Source organism: Carex rostrata, chromosome 11 (assembly GCF_964058835.1).
Source record: "Carex rostrata chromosome 11, lpCarRost1.2, whole genome shotgun sequence".
Taxonomy (NCBI): Eukaryota; Viridiplantae; Streptophyta; class Magnoliopsida; order Poales; family Cyperaceae; genus Carex; species Carex rostrata.
The window spans coordinates 4,261,117-4,281,331 of NC_135928.1; the positions used below are offsets into that span (position 1 = coordinate 4,261,117).

Sequence of the window (20,215 nt, forward strand, 5' to 3'; positions counted from 1 at the left end):
CAACAAATGATCCTGTCATTTTCTATTGCCTTTGAGTTTCATCTCTAAGGAAATCAAATCATTAGTGCCGGTAGTCTAGACCATATTCTTTTTTCCTGATGACAACTCCTGAGCCCCTGCCATTGAAGTCTGAACACCATATTTAGGTTAAGTCAAAAAAGATTTGACAGAATTAATTGTGGAAAAACAAAAGGTATGACAAAATCAGTTAATAGTATATTATATTCAATCCTATAGAGCTATGGAGTAAGGACTAATGGTTCGATCCTAGACTGGATTGTAAATCTGTAGCAGTCACATTCTCAGTTTTTATTAGGGTTTTCAAAGCATATACATATGAAGTTAAAAACCTGTTGTTTCAAGTGGTGGTTATCATTTGGGGGCTCAGTCTCTTTGTTTGCTGGTACCATCGAGCCAGTCTCTAGATCAACACCAAGTGAGTTCTTGTCCTGCAATAAACAGATTTTCTAGGTGAAGAATGATTGCATGATTAACCTAGCTAGTTGAAAAAATATAAAAACATCTCTTGTGTAACATAAAATATTGGAAGTTTAAACATTAGATTCAAATATATATATATATATATATATATATATATATATATAGTAGTTTCGAGATCTGTATCTCAACTACCTCGTTCAAATTCAGAACGAGTTTAAACAGTTTGGAAGAGCTTTATCTAGTATAATAATTAAAAAAAAATCACTTGTTTAGAGAGGGAGCTAGAGAGAGAAGAAAAAAGGGAGCTATTCCAAATTAGGAACAAAAAAAAAGGAAAGAGAGATATCATTATAAGCTAACCAAAAAGAAGAGTGAGATATACTTCGAAGTCCAGCTCCCATGGATTTTCAAAAGAAAGAAAAATGAGATAGAGATGAAATTTAAACCTGGTATATTATTTTCAATCCTATAAAGGTATGGACATTAAACCTGGTATATTATTTTCAAATCCAGTATAGGAATACTGGATTTAAATCAACATCAGTGACATTCTCAGTTTTGATTAGGGTTTTCAAAGCATATACATATAAAGTTAACCTGGTGTTGCAAGTGGTGTTTATCATTTGGGGGGTCAGTCTCTATGTTTGCTGGTACCATCAAGCCAGTCTCTAGATCTACACCAAGTGAGTTCTCGTCCTGCAATAAACAGATTTTCTAGTTGAAGAATGATTGCATGATTAAGCTATCTTGTTGAAAAAAAATATAAAACCATCTCTTGTGTAACATAAAATATTGGTTTTTCGAAAATTAGATTCGAATGTGTATATATATATATAGATCTGTACCTCAACTCTTCCTTCAAGTTTTAATGAGTTTAAACAATTTGAAAGAGCTCTATCTAGTATAATCAAAAGATAAACATCGCTTTGTTCATGGAGGGAGCTAGAGAGAAAGAGGGAGAAAAAAAGAGGAACCCTTCCAAAAGAACAAAAAATAAAAGATAGAGAAGTCATTCCAAACTAATAAAAAAGAAGAGAGATACACTTGGCAAACACAGGCTCCCATTGATTTTCAAGAGAAAGAAACAAGAGGAAGAGAGAAATGATTCTAAAAGAACAAAAAGAAGAGCAAGAAAGAGAGAAAATCGATTTACAGTAGTATTTAATCTCTTGCTTGATTGCACACCATCTTCCATTAATTTCGGGCTTGATAGTTGATATTGATCTCCGGCTTCCGAAATCAAAAAGGATATTATGAGAAATTAGCTTTTGCAAAAACTTCACTGAAGTAAAGAAAAACCAGAGAAGTTTCTTAGGGATGAAGTTTCTTCCTTTGATTTGACAGTACCGTGGTCAACTTGGTCTTCTCTCTGGTCATTTGATCCAGTGAAAAGAGTTGCAATAATCAACTAATAATTTTCCAGTGAAAAAACCTCATTAATTGATTTGCTTCACCTCGTACTGCGTCACTTGTTTAAGAGTGCATGATTGCTATATGATACATATATAAAAATTAAAACTTATTAAACCTTTTTTGCATGACAAAATATGTACAGAAATTTATTACATTTTCTGCAGATTCGTTAGAGTTGGTTGTCAAAAGTGAGAGAGAGCACTTAAATCATATTTTCTACATTTCAATATATTTTGCATATATATAACTTTAATTTAAGAGTACCTTATTGCAGAACCACTACCAGCCTAGTAGCTAAGGCATTATTATCTTCCTTTTTGAGAAGTGGCAAGTTTGAAATTTCAGTGCTCACATTTTTTTTTTTTCAAAAAAGAATGCGATCAACATTGATTACACATTATTTTTTTCAAAAAATGCAAAAAAAAATTAATTAAACACTGATATAATTATAAAGATGTGAAAACAAAAATTGTAACAAAATTTAATATTGCAAGGGGTTCTCATGAGCAAACACGTAGATAAACAATTTATAATATCTGACGTACGCTTTAATTTTCTTTTAGCTGATGTTAAAATGTTTTAAAAATTCATATGTAGAATACTTTTCATTAGTAAACATGGTAAGTCTCGCTTCAGAAGGCTTGTCTAGATTGAGGGTTGGCGAAGTCAGACTTTCTGATTATGGGGGTTAATCGTGAATGGAGGTCAATCATATAAAATTTGTATACTGCAAATGAGGTCAATTTACCATATCCGTAGTATTTTACTCTATATTATATAGAAAATTGTGTATAAATTCTAAATTTTTGAAAAACAATGGAGTCAATTGACCTCATTGACTTACTCTCTCCGCCTCTGAAGGATTCTATATGAAAAATAATATTTTTGTCAGATCAGATTATTTAAAATTTATGTTTAATATTTTAATATTCAGTTTAGATATCTTTTAAGTCGCAAAAAAATTTTGTTATACAAATAAAGATAAGTATAAGCATTAATTAGTAGCCATAGGAAATTTCATAGGTTTTTTTTTTTTTTTTCTTTTTAAAGGTTTGCGGCGCGGTCAACAATTGTATTGATAAAAAAAAAAAAAGTTATTTACATGCCCTATATTACCTCTAACTCATTTGTGAAATTTATAGGCTAAGGCAAAAAATTTGGGTGAAGCGCATAATCTTACAATTATCTCGTTTTACAAATAATTTTCAGTTTTTTTGTTTTTTTGTTTTTTCAAAGAACCCATAGTAAAAATAAGCACATATATATTTTTGCAAATTGTTTGAGCTAAGATCGTGCACATTATTTGTTCTCGTCACAGTCGATCAGTTTCGTCCCTAGCATTAGAGTTATACTAAAAAAAAAAAAAAAAAAAAATTTGGTCTGATCAGATGCCTTAAAAGTTCAAGGTTAATTTTGTTCTTAAAAAAAAAAGTTCAAGTTGATACCAATCAATATATTATCTCCGGTACGTTCAAGATTTACTTAAGATAACTTAAATGTTTTATTTTGTTGATGGGCCAGGTCAACCATTGGAGTCAGTGATGCTGAACTATGCCCTGTTGGCTGTTGGATTCCAGAATCTTCCAGAAGAGGGGGGTGGAAGTGGAACCGTGGAACTGAGGTGGAAATAAATCTGCTGTGATTCTAAAGGGATCGCAGACCCTGTTATTCCATATCCATCCATTTATCTGTTTAGAGATTCGTGCATAAAAAATAAGTATTATTGAGATTTGTGCATTTCAAAAAATTAAAGGTTAGATTTGGAATCGCAGGGTCCTGCGATCTCTTTAGAATCACAGCAGATTTATTTCCAACTGAGGTGGGGACAAGGAATGTAATTAATCCTCATGAAAAGTTGAAGTCAATGCTAGAAATTTAGATTAGATTCTTTTTTGTTCTTCTTTTTATAGGAACTCGTACCACGGCCGACATCCATCCGAACAAATCGGAATTTTAACAAAATATTTTTTTTTTTACTGAAGAAATATATTTTCTTTAAACTATTAAATGAAATATCTTTCTTCTAAAATTATTGACAAAATATCAATACTAACTTTTCCCTCTCTCCTCCCTCCTTCCTCCCTCGTATTTATTCTTAAAATATTAAAATAAGTTGATCCATATTATTCAATTTTAAATCAATAATTAACAAGGAAAGTAATATAAATATTATTATATGTATATTTCATTCTAATTTTGTTATTTTTCTTTTTAGGAAAATAGTGAAAACTTTTTTGTCAATTTCATCTATTCTTCTCATAAGTTTACATCAATAGTAGTTATGGAAGGCGTGAGGCTATGCTACTATGCGCGCCTAGTGAATATTGGCACGCCATATCAATGCAAATTTTCAATTTGAAAGTCTTAACCGTCAATTCAAACTGTTCAACATAGTCTCTATATGAATATGTATTTGTAAACTAAAATTTACATCAATAATAATTATGGAAGGCATGAGGCTATGCTACTATGCATAGTGAATATTGGCACGTCATATCGATGCAAATTTTCAATTTGAAAGTCTTAACCGTCGATTCAAACTATTCAACATGGTCTCTATATGAATATATATTTATAAACTAAAATTTACATTTATTTTAGAATTTTATTTAAAAATTACTTAATCTGGAAAATTTGGATCATCCAAAAATAGTGATTTTTTACCCATCTAAAAATAGTAAACAAATTCTAATAAATGTAAAATTAATTTATAAGTATATATTCATATGAAGAGCGTAATGAACGGTTTGAATCACATTAGAATTTTGAAAACAAAAATATTAACAGATCAATCCGCACTATGCATAGTACAATAGTGTCTTACTTGAAAGGAGTGAGGCTATGTACTTTTTAAATGTTTAATGTGCCTTGTCGATGTAGTAACAAGTTTTTGCATTATCAATGTCCTCGAATCCTATAAATTATTTTTTCTTATGTATTTTATTGTGTCCTTGAAACAGTATTATTAAAAAAGTTTTAAAAAAAAATGTGGCATTCTTCTATATATATTGTTACTTTCGGCATAAAAATATTTTCTAGCAGTGAGAGACTAAGGAGAGACTAAAAAAATAAAGGGTAATTGAACTGGGCATAGCACACCAACCAATTTATTCGTCTCTACTTGTGCATATATAGATATCAAAATAAAGAACGAGAGATATAAGAGAGACAGAGAAGAATTTTTAGAAAGAAATCTTTATTTCCATTTCTTGATTGATGAATTACAAAGCTTGTATTACATCTCTTTTATAGAGCACAAAGAGCACAGATCAGTTGTCTTCTTTGCTAATTACATGTTTTGCCACTAACTAGTTTTCAACTAACTAACTGATCTGTTGAAGTCAGTTCTAACTACCACGTCTAACTAACATGGCTAACTATCTTCTAACTAACTCTATTACTCCCCCCGCAAGCTGAACCGTGCCCACTCACGGTTAGCTTGGTAGATAAGTGACCGAATCGCGGAGCAGCCAAGGGCTTGGTGAATATATCAGCTAGCTGATCTTTGGAGGAGAGAAACTGAATCCGAAGTGTGTTGTTGGCAACGCGTTCTTGCACAAAATGGTAATCTATTTCGACATGTTTTGTACGAGAATTGACCATCGGATTGGATGCCAAAAAGGTGGCTCCAATGTTGTCGCACCAAAGGATAGGAGGAGAAGATATGGTCACATGTAATTCGGTTAGGAGAAAGAGTAGCCAAGTCAACTCGGAGCTTGTGACGGCAAGTGATTTGTATTCTGCTTCGGTAGAAGACCGAGCAACGGTGGGTTGTTTTTTGGAACCCCATGATATAATATTAGCACCAAGGAAGACGCAAAACCCGGTAGTCGATTTGCGATCATCGGAGGAGCCAGCCCAATCGGCATCGGAGTAAGCTTGGAGCGAGAGTTGGGTGGCCGGTTGGAGGGTAATGCCATGAGAAATGGTGCCTTTGAGGAAGCGTAAAATGCGCTTAACCGCAGCCCAATGTGTGGTGGTCGGCGATTGCATGAATTGTGAAACTTTGTTGACCGAGAAAGCGATGTCGGGGCGTGTAAGGGTGGCATATTGTAGAGCCCCTACAATTGAGCGGTATAGATGCGGATCATTGAACGGATCGCCATCAAATTTAGAGAGGGTAGTTTTGGGTCACATGGGAGAGGGAAGAGGGTTTGAGTCAAGCATATTAGCTCGAGTCAGAACATCCTTGAGGTACTTGGATTGTGAGAGATGTAAGCCAGTAGAGGTCGGGTTCACTTCAATCCCAAGGAAGTAGTGGAGCAGACCAAGATCCTTGACAGGAAAGAGTTTTTGAAGGGATTGAATGAAGGCTTGAATGATTTTGGTACTAGAACCCGTCACGATAATACCATCTACATAGATGTTGTAGCGGGTTGGCGGTTGATCAAGTAAACCACACTTGAAAAGATGTCATCCCAAAATCGTGTAGGAATAGAAGCATGTGTCATATTGGCGAGAGCGAGTTCGACAATGTGACGGTGTTTGCGCTCCGACACCCCGTTTTGTTGAGGGGTGTATGGACATGTGGTTTGGTGAATAAGCGATGGGAATGAGCGAGAGATGGGTTTGTACTCGGTGCCACCGTCCGTTCGAAGGATTTTGATCGTGCGATTCAACAAGTTTTCCACTTGGCATTTAAAAGAGGAGAAAACATGCAAAACCTCATCTTTGGAATGCAAGAAGTAAATCCAAGAATAGCGTGAGTAATCATCAACAAATAAAAGATAGTAACGAAAACCGTTATTAGAAGATAATGGTGCGGGACCCCACAAGTCTGAATACACGATCTCTAAAGGTGAAGAAGAAGAAAAAGAACTAGAAGGAAAAGGTAATCGATGTGATTTAGCTACAACACAATCATGGCACAAGTCCAATTTATTGTTTGTACAAGGTAGGCTACTAGAATGTAAAATTTTATGTGTGGTCTCGGATGATGGGTGGCCAAGGCGTGCATGCCAAGTGTTGAGGGAGGCTTTTTCACCAAAAAATGCTTGAGGTTTGAGAAGAGGAAATGAGTAGAGACCATGATCAACCTTGACTCGTAGGAGGGTCTCCAATGTGCGGCGATCCTTTATCACACAACAATTAGAGAAAAATTCAATGAGAATCGAGTTATCACGCAATAATCTAGATAGGCTAATGAGGTTTTTGGTAAATGAAGGGACAAACAAAACATCATGTAATGAGATCGTGTAATTCGAAAAATGAAAAGTGGAGGACCCGATGTGACTTATTGTCATATCCTCACCATTACCTATGTGAAGTTTGTCGAGGCCTTCGTATGGTAGGTAGGAGGTAAGGTTGTTCAAATCGTTCGTAACGTGGTGAGAAGTGCCCGAATCGAGCCACCATTAGGGTCCAGCTGAGGGCTTGTCAGTCTGTGCACTGTTGGCTTGAAAGGGAGCTGGATTTGCCAAGTTAGCTTGGGGCTGAACCTGCTCTGGGTAGTTTGTCAAATCTGGTTTCAAGAAATGGGTACAGTCCATAAGCATGCAGAAGTGGTACAATCTGTGATTGCCACGACAAGTAGTTGTCTCTGTCAAGCTTGGTGGAGATTGGGAGAGTGAGCATCACAAGTGGAGGGTTTGATACATTTTGAGAAGAAGGGGCGGAAATGGCAGAAGAACCATTAGAGGTATTAGCTAAAGGATCGTTCTCCATTTCGTTCTGATACCATAAAGAACGAGAGATATAAGAGAGACAGGGAAGAATTTTTAGAAAGAAATCTTTATTTCCATTTCTTGATTGATGATTTACAAAGCTTGTATTACATCTCTTTTATAGAGCACGGAGAGCACAGATCAGTTGTCTTCTTTGCTAATTACATGTTTTGCCACTAACTAGTTTCCAACTAACTAACTGATCTGTTGAAGTCAGTTCTAACTACCACGTCTAACTGACATGGCTAATTGTCTTCTAACTAACTCTATTACAAAAGCCAAGTTTGATTTCATTACTTTTATCTTCTTCTTTTTTTAAAATTAGTTTCATTACTTTTATTTAATTATGTGAAGTTTTCTAGTTGAATCATGAAGTATTACAACCTCATATTCCAGTCCAAACAGGTTGAATCAAATATCTCAATGCGTGGGCAAAGATGTTTAATTCATTTAAATTTAAATAAGGATAAGATTTAGCATAATAAACTAAAGAAGATGGTCTTAATTTAATACTAAGAAACTAATATTACAAAATTAAACAGTAAAGACAGTTTCAAAAACTTAAGAAAACTAAAAGATGTATTGTCAAATCAAACGGCACAATATAAATTAGTTTTTAAGGTTAGCCTATCGCATCTATCAAAACAGAAAACAAACAAGTAAAGCAATTTACACCTAGTGAATAGCTTATTATAATATCCAAATTGGTACAAATATGTTAACGTTAGATCGTAAAATTAGAATAAAAATATGGAGCAGCTTATTTTATTTTCATTGTTAATTATTAATTTAAACTGAGTAATATGGAGTAACTTAAATTAATACTTCGAGAGTAAATGAGAGGGAGGATAAAACCAGAAAAGAAAAAGAATTGTCAATCATTTTAGAAAAGAAACATTTTGTTTGATGACAGAAGTTGCACAAAGGTACTATGAAAAAATAATATTTATCGATAAAAATTGTACAATGAACCACCATCAGCAATTTTAAAGTATTCTGAATTCCAACGCTGTAACGACTAACGTGTACCAGTCATGCAAAGAACTTTTCTGCGGATCATATTTGAGAAATTATAACTATGACCAGAAAATTTTCTTGCGTGAGCTTATACTTGAGCCCAACAAAAATGATGCATGCATATGTTGTTTCATTGAAAGTTGGTCCAATCATGTTGTGGGCCCACTAATAAATTTGGGCTGAAAAGATATTCCAAGTTTTGGATCAAGAAATTTAGGCTCAATGCCTTTGGGCTGCAATAAAATAGTTCAGCACATGCCTATAATTAATGCCTACTTTATACAAAACGAGGGTTTGCCCCTCATTTTCTCAAAAAAAAAATAGTGCCTACTTCATTGTTAAGAAAGTTTGATCAAAACAGGTTTTCACCAGACCACAAAAATTTGCCGTGCATTGTTGAATTTTCACCCCCTAAGAAACGATTTGTATTTGATTTTAGACAAAAGACGAAATAAATCTTAATTACATGAGTTTTTCAAGTGAAAGGATTTGAAAATCAAATTAATCTTTTCTGCTAAAATTCTTCTAAATACGCCCATTTCAGATCTACTAAAAAGAATTTTAACAAAACTATATCAACTAACCATCGATTTTCGAGCCAACAATTTATTGTAACAAGTTGAATGGCTCACACTTTTAAAATCAGGGATTAATGGTTCTTCACAATTTTATATTCTTCTAACGTTTTTCTGTTCGATTTGTTTGTTAAGTACATATTGTTACATTGAAGGTAACGTTTCAATTCAACGCAAAGATCAACGTCCAATATTCTTGATTTACTCTTAAGGGGACGCTGATTCTTGATTCAAAATTTAGCTCAAACAAAATGGAACGAAGTCTCAGCATTAGTAGGTTGGTGTAATGGAATATATTCAACAAAATTCCGAAGCACTTGAAAAGTTTAAATTCATTAGATGCTGAGTTACTTGTATAGCTCCAATCTGAATAACCCAAGAAAGATTGGTTTAATAAATAGATGAAGCGCGCCTAACTATATTGTTTCAGAAAGAAAGAATAGAAATGAAAAATACATAAGACTAATCATCTTGTTAGACAGTAAACAATACAATCATACAACTATATGCAAAAACATCATGTTATTTATTTATTCTATAAAAGCTGCACAAATAATACAACAGAGGTGTCCAAATTTATAAAAAGGAAAGGAAAAACAGTGGCTGATTTAGTTATGCATTACTGAATTATAAGCATTGATTTCTACAACCAATCAAATCAACGATAACCATGTATATGATTGATTAACCCACTACGCCCTTGCTAAAATTTGCCTATAACCAGTAAAATAAATAAATGCATCTTTTCCTACCCTATAAACTTGAACAAAAATAAGCAGACAGCAGAAAAGGCTTCCACCGATAATCAATCATTTATGAATTTAGATTCATAAATATGACGTTATTTAATTTAATATCTATCTTAGGGACTTCCATGAGCCATTTCTGTGCGACTTTTCCCATCTCCATGCAACTGAAAGGTTTTCCTGGAGATCAGTTTACTTGGCAGGCCAATTCAACTCACGATTTATTTTGGATGGATCACTGTAAACTTCTGCGTAGTCAACAGGTCAACGGCTTAGATAATCTACCTTTATTTCTACACCTGTTGCTTTCTTGCACGCTTCCCCAGACTCCTTCACTGACCTACCTGATGAATATATAATGAGAAAAATATTATTATTTAAATTAGATGATCTTCAATAAGGAAGTATATAAGAGCTGGAGGGGATCTTGTACAAACAAACCTCTGCCAGTACCAACTTCCCCCGACTTGCCCTTGCCAAGTGACTTGACATGAGCATCTACCAGATCTGTAACATCAATGTAATCTCTGATACTGACACCATCTGGAGTTGGATAATCAGTTCCTTTAACCTATATTCAACATTAAATCGACTCATTAGCATTTCTTAATTAAAAAAAAAAAACTATTAAAAGGATGTCATGTAGAGAGGCATATATAGAAGGTACTTTTGCAAAGAATGACATTTACTTTCATACTTTAAATAGATTTAACATTTCACCTTTTTGCACCTCATGTTATGAGATACCAGGAAATTCCATACTATAAGACCCAGTGCAATCGAAAAATATACTATGACAAAATTCAAAAGGAAGCGAACTTAATTCAAAAGGAGATATTTTGGGTTCAAACTTCAACAGAACAAATTATGAAGAGATCCTGTTGATGGATCCAACCCAATAACTTTAAAAGTATATAAATAAAAACAATTAGAGATATATCATCACATATATATAGACAACCAAGTATTAGGTCTTCCATTAGTTCTCAAATAAAAAACATTTTCTGTCAACACAAACTGTGAAATTATGGCTCAATCAGGACTTAATTTAGTATCAGTTCTTATCCTTGACATGAAAATTTCAACTGGATGCAATATTATCTCTAATTGAACTCTCAGTAAGGGCTTCATGAGGAGCCAATACATGAAGTAGCTCTAAGATATAATTGAGCAACAGAAGCCTTAATGACCTAGATTTGCAATGGTTTAACTAAGGTTTGTTACATATGCATCTCAAGTTCCCTACCCCTAATTGCAGATCTTGACTTAAATTTACCATATATACAATCACAAACCTTAATATCATGACAGCCATACCAGAGTTCTTCGAGAAATCCAAGATAATATCTTCAGCCATTTTCTTTGCTATTCCAGAGGGATTTATCAGAACCTGCAAAAGCAAGATAAATAATCTATATGAAAACCGAATATAAGGTTTTATATTTGCCTATAAGGGCCACCTTTGAACTTCATATGTGCAATAAGGAAACCATTTGATTCGATTATTCATAAGCTGAGACTTGATTATGCAATTGTAACTTAATATTGACCTAATTTTGCCTCAATTATCTTCATCCATTAGGGATTTATCAGAACCTGCAAAAGCAAGGTTAATAATTTATATGAAAACCAAATATAAGTTTTTTTTGCCTATAATGGCCACCTTTAAACTTCATATGTGCAATAAAGAAACCATTCGATTCAATTATTCATAAGCTGAGACTTGATTATGCAATTGTAACTTAATCTTGACCTAATTTTGCCTTAATTAACCCCAATATATCCAATTGTAGAAGGAAGACCCAAACAAAAGAAAACACTGAATGCAAGAAAACTGAAATCGCACCAAAGCTAAATGCAATGATTGGCCAGATCTATGGAAAAGAAGGTAAAGTGTGGCATTTGTATAAGAAACTCTAGGTAAAATAAATGTTAACCTGAGGTGTAACTTCTGTATATTCATTTTATCAGGCTCCCCATAAGTAGCACATGCACTTGAATAAATAGAAATCTTTACACCATAAGTAGCCATTGCCTCCAATACAGTTATGGGTCTTGGCAATTATGTTATGAAATGGTCATTTATTTGTCCACAGCTCCATGCATGTGTTGCTGTCTGCCTCATAATTATTATGAGCATGTGTTTTACCTTATTTCCTCTTCTTATCTTTGTGACAGATTTTCTTACAAGCAACACACCAGTCGCAAAGTACAACACAACTGATAACACAATCCTCAGTGGCGATACTAATATGCAATTCTAATTTGCAACTCTGCACTAGTAGGCACCATGTTTAAAAAGATGGGCAAAATAGTCAATATGATGAAACAGAAAAGGCACCATCCTTTTCTCAACAGTAGTTCAATAAAAAGAAGTGATACCTGAGGGGTTCGAGTGTACTCTCTCCTACATAAATGACTGCTGCAAAATGCATTACCGCATCAAATGCATGCTCAGAGAATATTTTATTTACCTGGATAATTTTTATAGATTAAATTCAGATGAAATGATATTACAAGAAAATAAATAGAAAAAGCAGTAGAGAGGAGGAAAGAGAGTACGATAAAAAGCATACAGTTTTTGCATCGCCTAAATTGTCATACATTCCGGTCTCTGGGTACAGCCCGAGAGATTATTCTGCAACAAAAAAACAAGTTGTTTTTGAGCCAAATTGAATTAATTCTTATTCAAGAGCTTCTTGGGCTTATATAGAGCTTACAATATCCTATTTAGTCCCTCATCTTTCTATAATGTCATTTTTACCAAAAAACCCTAACAATGATACTAATATAAAACATACAAATAGTACCAACACTCCCCCTCAAGATGGGCAAAAGATATCCACTAAGCCCATCTTGTCACATCCTCTAGCTAGATCTATCGAACTAAGACCCTTAGTCAGACAATCTGCCGTCTGACCTCCAGTTGGAACATGGCTCAACTCCAGTAGCCCATTGTTCAACTTCTCCTTGATAAAGAACCTGTCGATCTCAATATGCTTGGTCCTATCATGTTGCACAGGGTTGTTCGCAATGCTGATGGCTGACTTGTTGTCGCACCACAACTTCATCGTGGTTCCTCGGTCCAGCTTCAGCTCCACCAACATGCTTTTCAGCCACAGCAATTCTGCAACTCCTAGAGCCATCGCTCTGTATTCTGCCTCTGCTGTTGATCTTGCCACCACAGACTGCTTCTTGCTCTTCCATGAGACCAAGTTGCCTCCAACAAATATGCAGTAACCTGAGGTGGATCTCCTATCATCGGCACAGCTAGCCCAATCAGAGTCACAGTAGCCCTCAATATTCACATGGCCATTCTTCTTGAAAATCAGCCCTTTTCCAGGAGAACTCTTCAAATACCGTAGGATCTGGTACACTGCGTCCATATGACCCTTCCTTGGGTCATGCATGTAGCGACTCACTACGCTCACTGCAAAAGAGATATCGGGGCGCGTGTGACTCAGATAGATCAACCTACCTACCAGTCTCTGGTATCTGTCATGATCGACTGATTCTCCAACCTCGGCACCCACTTTGAACCTCTGGTCGATCGGTGTCGCTGCAGGCTTGCACCCTAGCATACCTGTTTCCTTTAGCAAATCCAGCACATACTTCCGTTGAGACAGGACAATCCCCTTTGGCCCACGAGCCACTTCAATCCCAAGAAAGTATCTCAGATGTCCCAGGTCTTTCACCTCAAACTCTTTCCCCAATCTCACCTTTAGCCTAGCAATCTCATTCTCATCATCGCCCGTGATAATCATGTCGTCCACATACACGGCAAGCATCGTGATATGGCCTCCATCTCGTCGAAAGAACACAGTATGATCTGCATTGATCTGCTGATACTCCATGCCAACCATAGCCTTTCTGAACCTGTCAAACCAAGCTCGAGGAGATTGTTTTAGCCCATATAGAGATTTCTTGAGCCTACAAACCTTACCAGTCGTCTGGCTTGTGCCGAAGCCCGGTGGAATCTCCATGTACACCTCCTCTAACAAGTCACCATGAAGAAACGCATTCTTCACGTCGAGTTGGTGTAGTTTCCACCCCTCATTCGCGGCTAGGGAAACCAGAGTCCTGACGGTGCTCATCTTGGCTACGGGTGCGAATGTCTCATCATAGTCGATGCCGTATGTCTGACTGTACCCTTTCGCCACCAACCTGGCCTTGTAGCGCTCAACCCGACCCTCTGGGTTTTGCTTCGCAGTGAAAACTCACTTGCATCCAACTGCCTTCTTGCCAGGTGGTAGTGACACAAGCTGCCAGGTTTTGTTCTTCGCAAGAGCCTCAAGTTCTTCGAGCATGGCTGCTTTCCACTTAGGATCCTCCTTAGCAACCTGCCAACACTTAGGGATAGAGACATTGTCCAAAGATGCAATGAATGCTCCGTGTCTAGGTGATATGTGAGAGGAAGAGACAAAGTGAGCAATGTCATGGTCATGTGGGAACCCATATCGATCAGGTGGGACCCCCGCATTGCTGCGAGCAGTCCGCCTTACCAATAGGGGAGTGGGAGGAGTAGAGAGAGAAATCATATCACCTGAGTACTCTGGGTCTGTGGTGGACGGTGAAGGTGTCTCCGAAGTCGAGGCAGGCAAGGACAAGGGACTTGGGACAGGCGACTCAGTAGGCACAGGCACGATTTCCGCAGTCTCCTTTCTCCTCCTCATATACACTCTCAGCTCCCCCTGAGCCTGAGTCTCACCACCCTGATCCGGCAAAACAATCGACTCCACAGCCGACTCAAGCGTGCAAGGAACATCTCCAATACTCACCATCCTCAACGCATCGCTACTGCTATTCTCCCCCTCTCGCCGCATACCTCCAGTATCGAGCGAGTCCCCAAAGGGTGAGGACACTCCAGAAGAGTAATATGGTACATGCTCTCGAAACGTGACATCCAGGCTAACGAATATCCTCCTCTCAACTGGGCTCCAACAAACATATCCCTTTTGGGTGGCTGAGTAACCCACAAAGACGCACTTGATCGCTCTCGGATCCAGTTTGCCCACACCCGGTCTGTTGTCCTGCATGAAACACACACATCCAAAGGTCCTCAAAGGAAGAATGTCTCCCTTTGTGCCTTTCCATACCTGAAATGGGGACTTCCACTCCAATATTCGTGAGGGCATCCTATTGATCAAAAAGGCCGCTGTCAAGACCGCTTGCCCCCACAAGTACTTCGGGACATTCATTGCAATCATCATACTCCGAGCTACCTCAAGGAGATGACGATTCTTCCTCTCTGCTAACCCATTTTGCTCTGGTGTATATGGACAAGTGGTTTGATGTTGTATGCCCTGGGATGACAGATACTCTCCAAATGCCTTGTTGGTGTACTCTGTCCCATTGTCAGATCTCAACGCTTTCACTACTGCCCCATATTGAGTCTGAACCCCTTTGTGGAAGTCTTTAAAGCACTCAAACACATCACTTTTGTTTTTCATCAGATAGAGCCAAGTAACACGAGAACAACAATCAATAAAAGACACAAAATATCGAAATCCATTGAAAGTTGTTGTAGGACAAGGGCCCCATACATCAGAATGCACTAAATCAAAAATACAAGAGCTCCTACTACCAGAACTAACATACGAGCTCCTGGTGTGCTTGCCCAACTCACAAGCATCACAAAAGAGTTTATCCTTATTAGTCTTTTCAAATAAAGAGGGATACAAACGACTCAAAAGACTAAAAGAAGGATGACCCAAACGTCTGTGGTGAAGCAACAACGAGTCCTCTACACTACTCCCATCTCCTCCAGATCTCTCAACTATGGAAGAAAGAGCTGAGTCCATTCCCTTCCTATCCATGTACCACAAGCCTCTACGCAAAGTCCCAGTCCCAAGAGTCCAGCCCGTCCTCTTCTCTCGGAAGATCACCTTTGGAACATCAAAAAGGACAACACAATTTAGTTGAAGGATAATAGCACTTATAGACAAGAGATTTACAGGAAAAGATGGAGCATGCAAAACATTGGACAAGGTCACGGTGTTGGTACATCTCACTGTACCCTTACCGACAACGGGCTGGTCTGTACCATCGGCTGTTTTGATGTTCAACGGAACTGCTAGGCGAGTATAGGAAGAGAACTCTCTAGCAGCCCCCGTCACATGCCCGGATGCCCCGGAATCAATGATCCACTCCGATGTGCTAGTGGTGGGAAAGGAGGCAAGAGCAAGTGAATCACACATACCTGTGACAGCGGCGACATAACCAGTACCTGTGACAGAGGTGGATGCACCATCTACCATCTCTGCTGCCCTCTGCTTCCTCTGAAGCACCTCCAGCAATGCTCGATCCTCCTCTGAGAAGCCACCATTAGGTACAGATCCCTCATCCTCGTCCTCACCAGCAATAGCATGAGCCCGGTAGCCTCCCCGACCACCACCTCTCCTACCCCCACCACCTTGACCGCGACCTCCAGGCTGGCCACGACCACCTGGGTTCTTGTTCTTTGGTGGCTTGGTACAAGCTGACTTGAGGTGGCCTACCTCTCCGCAGTTGAAGCATGTGCGAGTCTCTCCTCTAGACCCGGTGTTGCCCCAGCTAGGAGTCGCTAGAGCTGACTTCGCCTGCGGAAGCCCTCCTGCTCTAGTCTGCAACCCGATCCGGCTCTCCTCCTGTATCATTGCCGAGATCGCCTCATCCAGTGAAGGGATCTTCGGCTGAGCAAGTAGCACGGCACACCTCGGCTCAAATGCCGGGTTCAACCCCCTCAGAAAGTGCATAGTCCTCCTCTGGACTCTCTCATCTCCCTTCTTGCACTCGGGATCCTTGCAGCACGCTGGTGGTGAGAAGTGATCATAGTCTGCCCACAAACGCTCCAGTTCTGCGGCATACTCCTGGATTGACCTCTCTCTCTGCACCACCGCCTCTATCTCCCTCTCGATCTGGAACACCCGCATGTTGTTGTCGACTCCTGCATAGATCCTCTGCAACTTCCCCCAGACACCACTCACGGTCTCTATGCCATCCACCGTGACAGCAATAGATGCAACCATCGAGTTTAGGAGCCAAGTGTGCAGCAGGCTATGAGTCGTCTTCCACTCTTTGTACCCGGGAGAGGTCTTCCCCGGTTCCTCCTTCTCACCCGTGAGATATCCCTCAAGGTCCCGTCCAGAAAGAGCCCTCCTAACCCGACGAGACCAGCTCAGATACGTGGCTGGCCCATCAAGTTTGAACTCCATAAGAGGGAGATCCAGCTTCATCGGCTGTGGTTGTGCCGATCCCTCGCCTCTCGCCAACTTCATGAAGTCCAGAAACACCTTGAGGTCCTCCTCTCCCATCTTCGCCACTATCTTCTCCATCGATTCAACTCAGATCTGATCCTGATCTAACAACCCATCAATGATCAAGATCCGAGCCCGATCAACCCTCCAACGGGTATCATGGGGTTTAGGGCCCCCAAAAAACCCAAACCCTAGGTGGTGGCCGGCCCTAGAAGAGAGAGAACCGACCTAGAGAGAAGAGAGAGGGTTTGAGTACTGTAGCAGCGGAAGTTACTGTAGCGGCGGCGCGGAAGTACTGTAGCAGTTGCGGTGGCACTGTAGCGGCGATGAACAGTACCGCGCGGTGAACAGTAACCGCTAGGGTTGGAAGCTCTGATACCAAGTTGTTTTTGAGCCAAATTGAATTAATTCTTATTCAAGAGCTTCTTGGGCTTATATAGAGCTTACAATATCCTATTTAGTCCCTCATCTTTCTATAATGTCTTTTTTACCAAAAAACCCTAACAATGATACTAATATAAAACATACAAATAGTACCAACAAAACATATTGTCATTAAATGAAAAAATAAATCAATCAAGAATGATATTCATGTCATAGGTCAAGAAATTCTAAACAGTTGCAATAAAAAAAAGAACAATGTAAAATAAAGTATATGAAATTACTACAATAGTAACACCGTAATTATCCTTTTAAGAGACGAAGTGCAGCATGCGACCCAATAAGGCCAGCTCCACCTGTTACTAGCACATGAGTCACGCCTAATTCATGCACTGAAAACTGTAATAGAAGAGACATTAATATTTCAGAACTATAAGTGAGGAAAAAAATAGTAAAAATAATGGGAACCTAGAGAACTGTATCAGTCAAGTGATCAGGTCTGCTACATATCCAGTCTAATATTTTATGAAGTCATTTTTGTATGATGAAACATTTAAGGCAAATCTGATGCGGTACAAAATATATATATAGAGAGAGAGAGAGGTTGGCTAATGTGCATTCGAATGTATATGGCCCGATATGCATACGGTCCAAATTTGAAATTTCAAAATCCAAACGGTCAATCCGAACTGTTCATCTTGTTCTCCATATTAATATGTGCTTGGAGACCAAATTTTACATTTTTCTGAATTATTTTACTATTTATTAAGTACTTTAAAAATTGTTGATCCAACGGTGACTGCACAAAACAGTAAAATCAGCAATTTTTAACTTTGAACCAGAACCATCATTTCTCCATATATATAAGTTTGAACTTTGAACCAGAGCCATTTTTTTACACAATTGCTAAAAATGGCTAAAATATTATAAGTGGCCTCACAAAAATGTATACACTGTTTATAGAAATATTCCAACTAAACCAATTCATTAACAACTGTTAATCAGCTTTAGTACTAAATTGTGTTTGATAACAAACATTGAATATTTAAAAGAGAAATGATGGTTCCAGCTTACTGACTTGGCAGCAACTTTTCTTAAATTAATTGAGCACAACCATTGATTTTTCTCAGAGAATAACACAGTCATTTATGCAAAAATAATACCCAAACTAATAGGTACCAGTAAACTGACCAGCAAGATACCAAGCCTAAATTGATTATCCTGGAACTACTTTGTTTTCTAATTAAGCAATTACAAAATAAAATGGCAAAAAGAAGACTAGAAAGGATAATTTTGAGAACCAAATGGATCACAATTGGCATGAAATTTACGATTTACATTGGTCAAATCCAGCCTCTTATAATTTTCATTTTTCAGACATACAAAAACCATACCAATAAGTCTTAGTTAGATGTTCATGTAATTATAGAGTAATTAATATAAGGAAATTTTAAGAGGCTATGTCATAGTCGTACAGGCTCGATGGTGTGCTCTTCCTCTATTCACTGGTAGCATGTGAGAGCAAATCTCCCAAAAAAGTGCTCTATTTTTGTGAACTTTCTTTTTACCTCCTCCAAATTTAATTCAATGTTCACTAACTTGGATCAATCTTCATACCAGAAACTAAATTTCTTCAATTTTTTCCTCACTTCCTCAAGAGCATTGCTCAATAACATTTCTACTGTCTTGAAGTGTGATAAGCAGAAAATTAGCACCCTTTGCACATCTTGGTCAAGAGTGAATTGACTTAACCATCTTTGCCTTTTTTTTTAAATTTGCATCTGAGAAATTCAGTACCGCTGCAGCATAACAGTACCATCAGCTGAAGCTGATACCAAAACCAGTACTGTACCAGTAACAATTAACATGTTTTGCAGCTGACACCAAAACCAGTACTGTACCAGTAGCAATTAACATGTTTTGCAGCTGGTACTACACTGGTCCAGTAAACCGGAGGCATCTTTATCTTACTCCTATTAATACATCACACAAATTTGAAATATATATCAACAATATTTGAAAAGTTAAATGATGATCTACAAAACCCGAATTAGATTACTGCTCAAACCACCATTGATTGACACAAGAGGGGGGAGAAATTGGCCCCACATCTGGACACCACAGAGACAGGGACTGAAGCACCCGCCGCTGCCTCCTAGCTCTAGGCACCTCCTCCCATCTCGAAAGGCCTTCAAAATCGGATCTCTATCTACTCCTTGTTATGGACAGAAACGGCCCTGCAACAAATCGGCAACAATCCATCCGATTTGAATCCAGTGAAGTAACTGAAGAGAATGAGTTACTTCACTGGAGAGAAACGGCCCTGCAATTCCAGTGAAGTAACTCAACTTTTGGGTTTTAGTTCGGAACCATCCGATTTGAATCTGCGACAATCCATCCGAAGTGGAACGCACACATCCCGAGCAATGAATCTGAATCCCAAGACGATCTCAAACGACAGATTTGAATCGCGAATCCGTCGGTCCCGATCCAAAGCCCAAAAATTGGGTTACTTTAGGGGATCCTTCGTATTGCAGACTATAGCCGATCATGCAACTGGAATGCATGACTAAATTTAATTGAGCTGTTAGGATGGATCTTAAGATCAAGAGAGAGAAAAAATGAAAAGGACGAAAAGAAATGAATGACACAGGACAATTTTATTAATAATATCATAATATCATATCTTTATTGTATATATACAACTTAGCGGTAATTACCGCTAAATAAAATAAAAATAATAA

The 20,215-nt window shown here is 38.0% G+C and overlaps 1 protein-coding gene and 1 long non-coding RNA gene across 4 annotated transcripts in view; both read right to left on the reverse strand.

The window, feature by feature from the left end:
- The window catches only part of LOC144562268 (putative UDP-arabinose 4-epimerase 2), an 80,899-nt gene that overhangs the window by 29,542 nt on the left and 31,142 nt on the right, over window positions 1-20,215 (reverse strand). The window contains exons 10-11 of one of the 3 annotated variants that reach the window (XM_078311462.1): window positions 10,297-10,426; window positions 9,615-10,199 (exon numbers count right to left, since the gene is read on the reverse strand). The exons of 1 other annotated variant lie outside the window; for it this stretch is intronic. In XM_078311462.1, the coding sequence (XP_078167588.1) occupies window positions 10,120-10,199; window positions 10,297-10,426 (210 nt within the window). In that variant the 3' untranslated portion in view covers window positions 9,615-10,119. Of the gene's footprint in view, window positions 1-9,614; window positions 10,200-10,296; window positions 10,427-20,215 lie in introns of those variants that run through there. One more of the 3 variants, XR_013514031.1, reaches the window with a different exon arrangement.
- On the reverse strand, window positions 76-1,732 carry LOC144561861 (uncharacterized). The gene is made up of 4 exons (XR_013513934.1): window positions 1,595-1,732; window positions 1,039-1,137; window positions 351-449; window positions 76-129 (listed from the first exon to the last, which is right to left on the reverse strand). It is a non-coding gene; the product is annotated as an uncharacterized LOC144561861 (long non-coding RNA).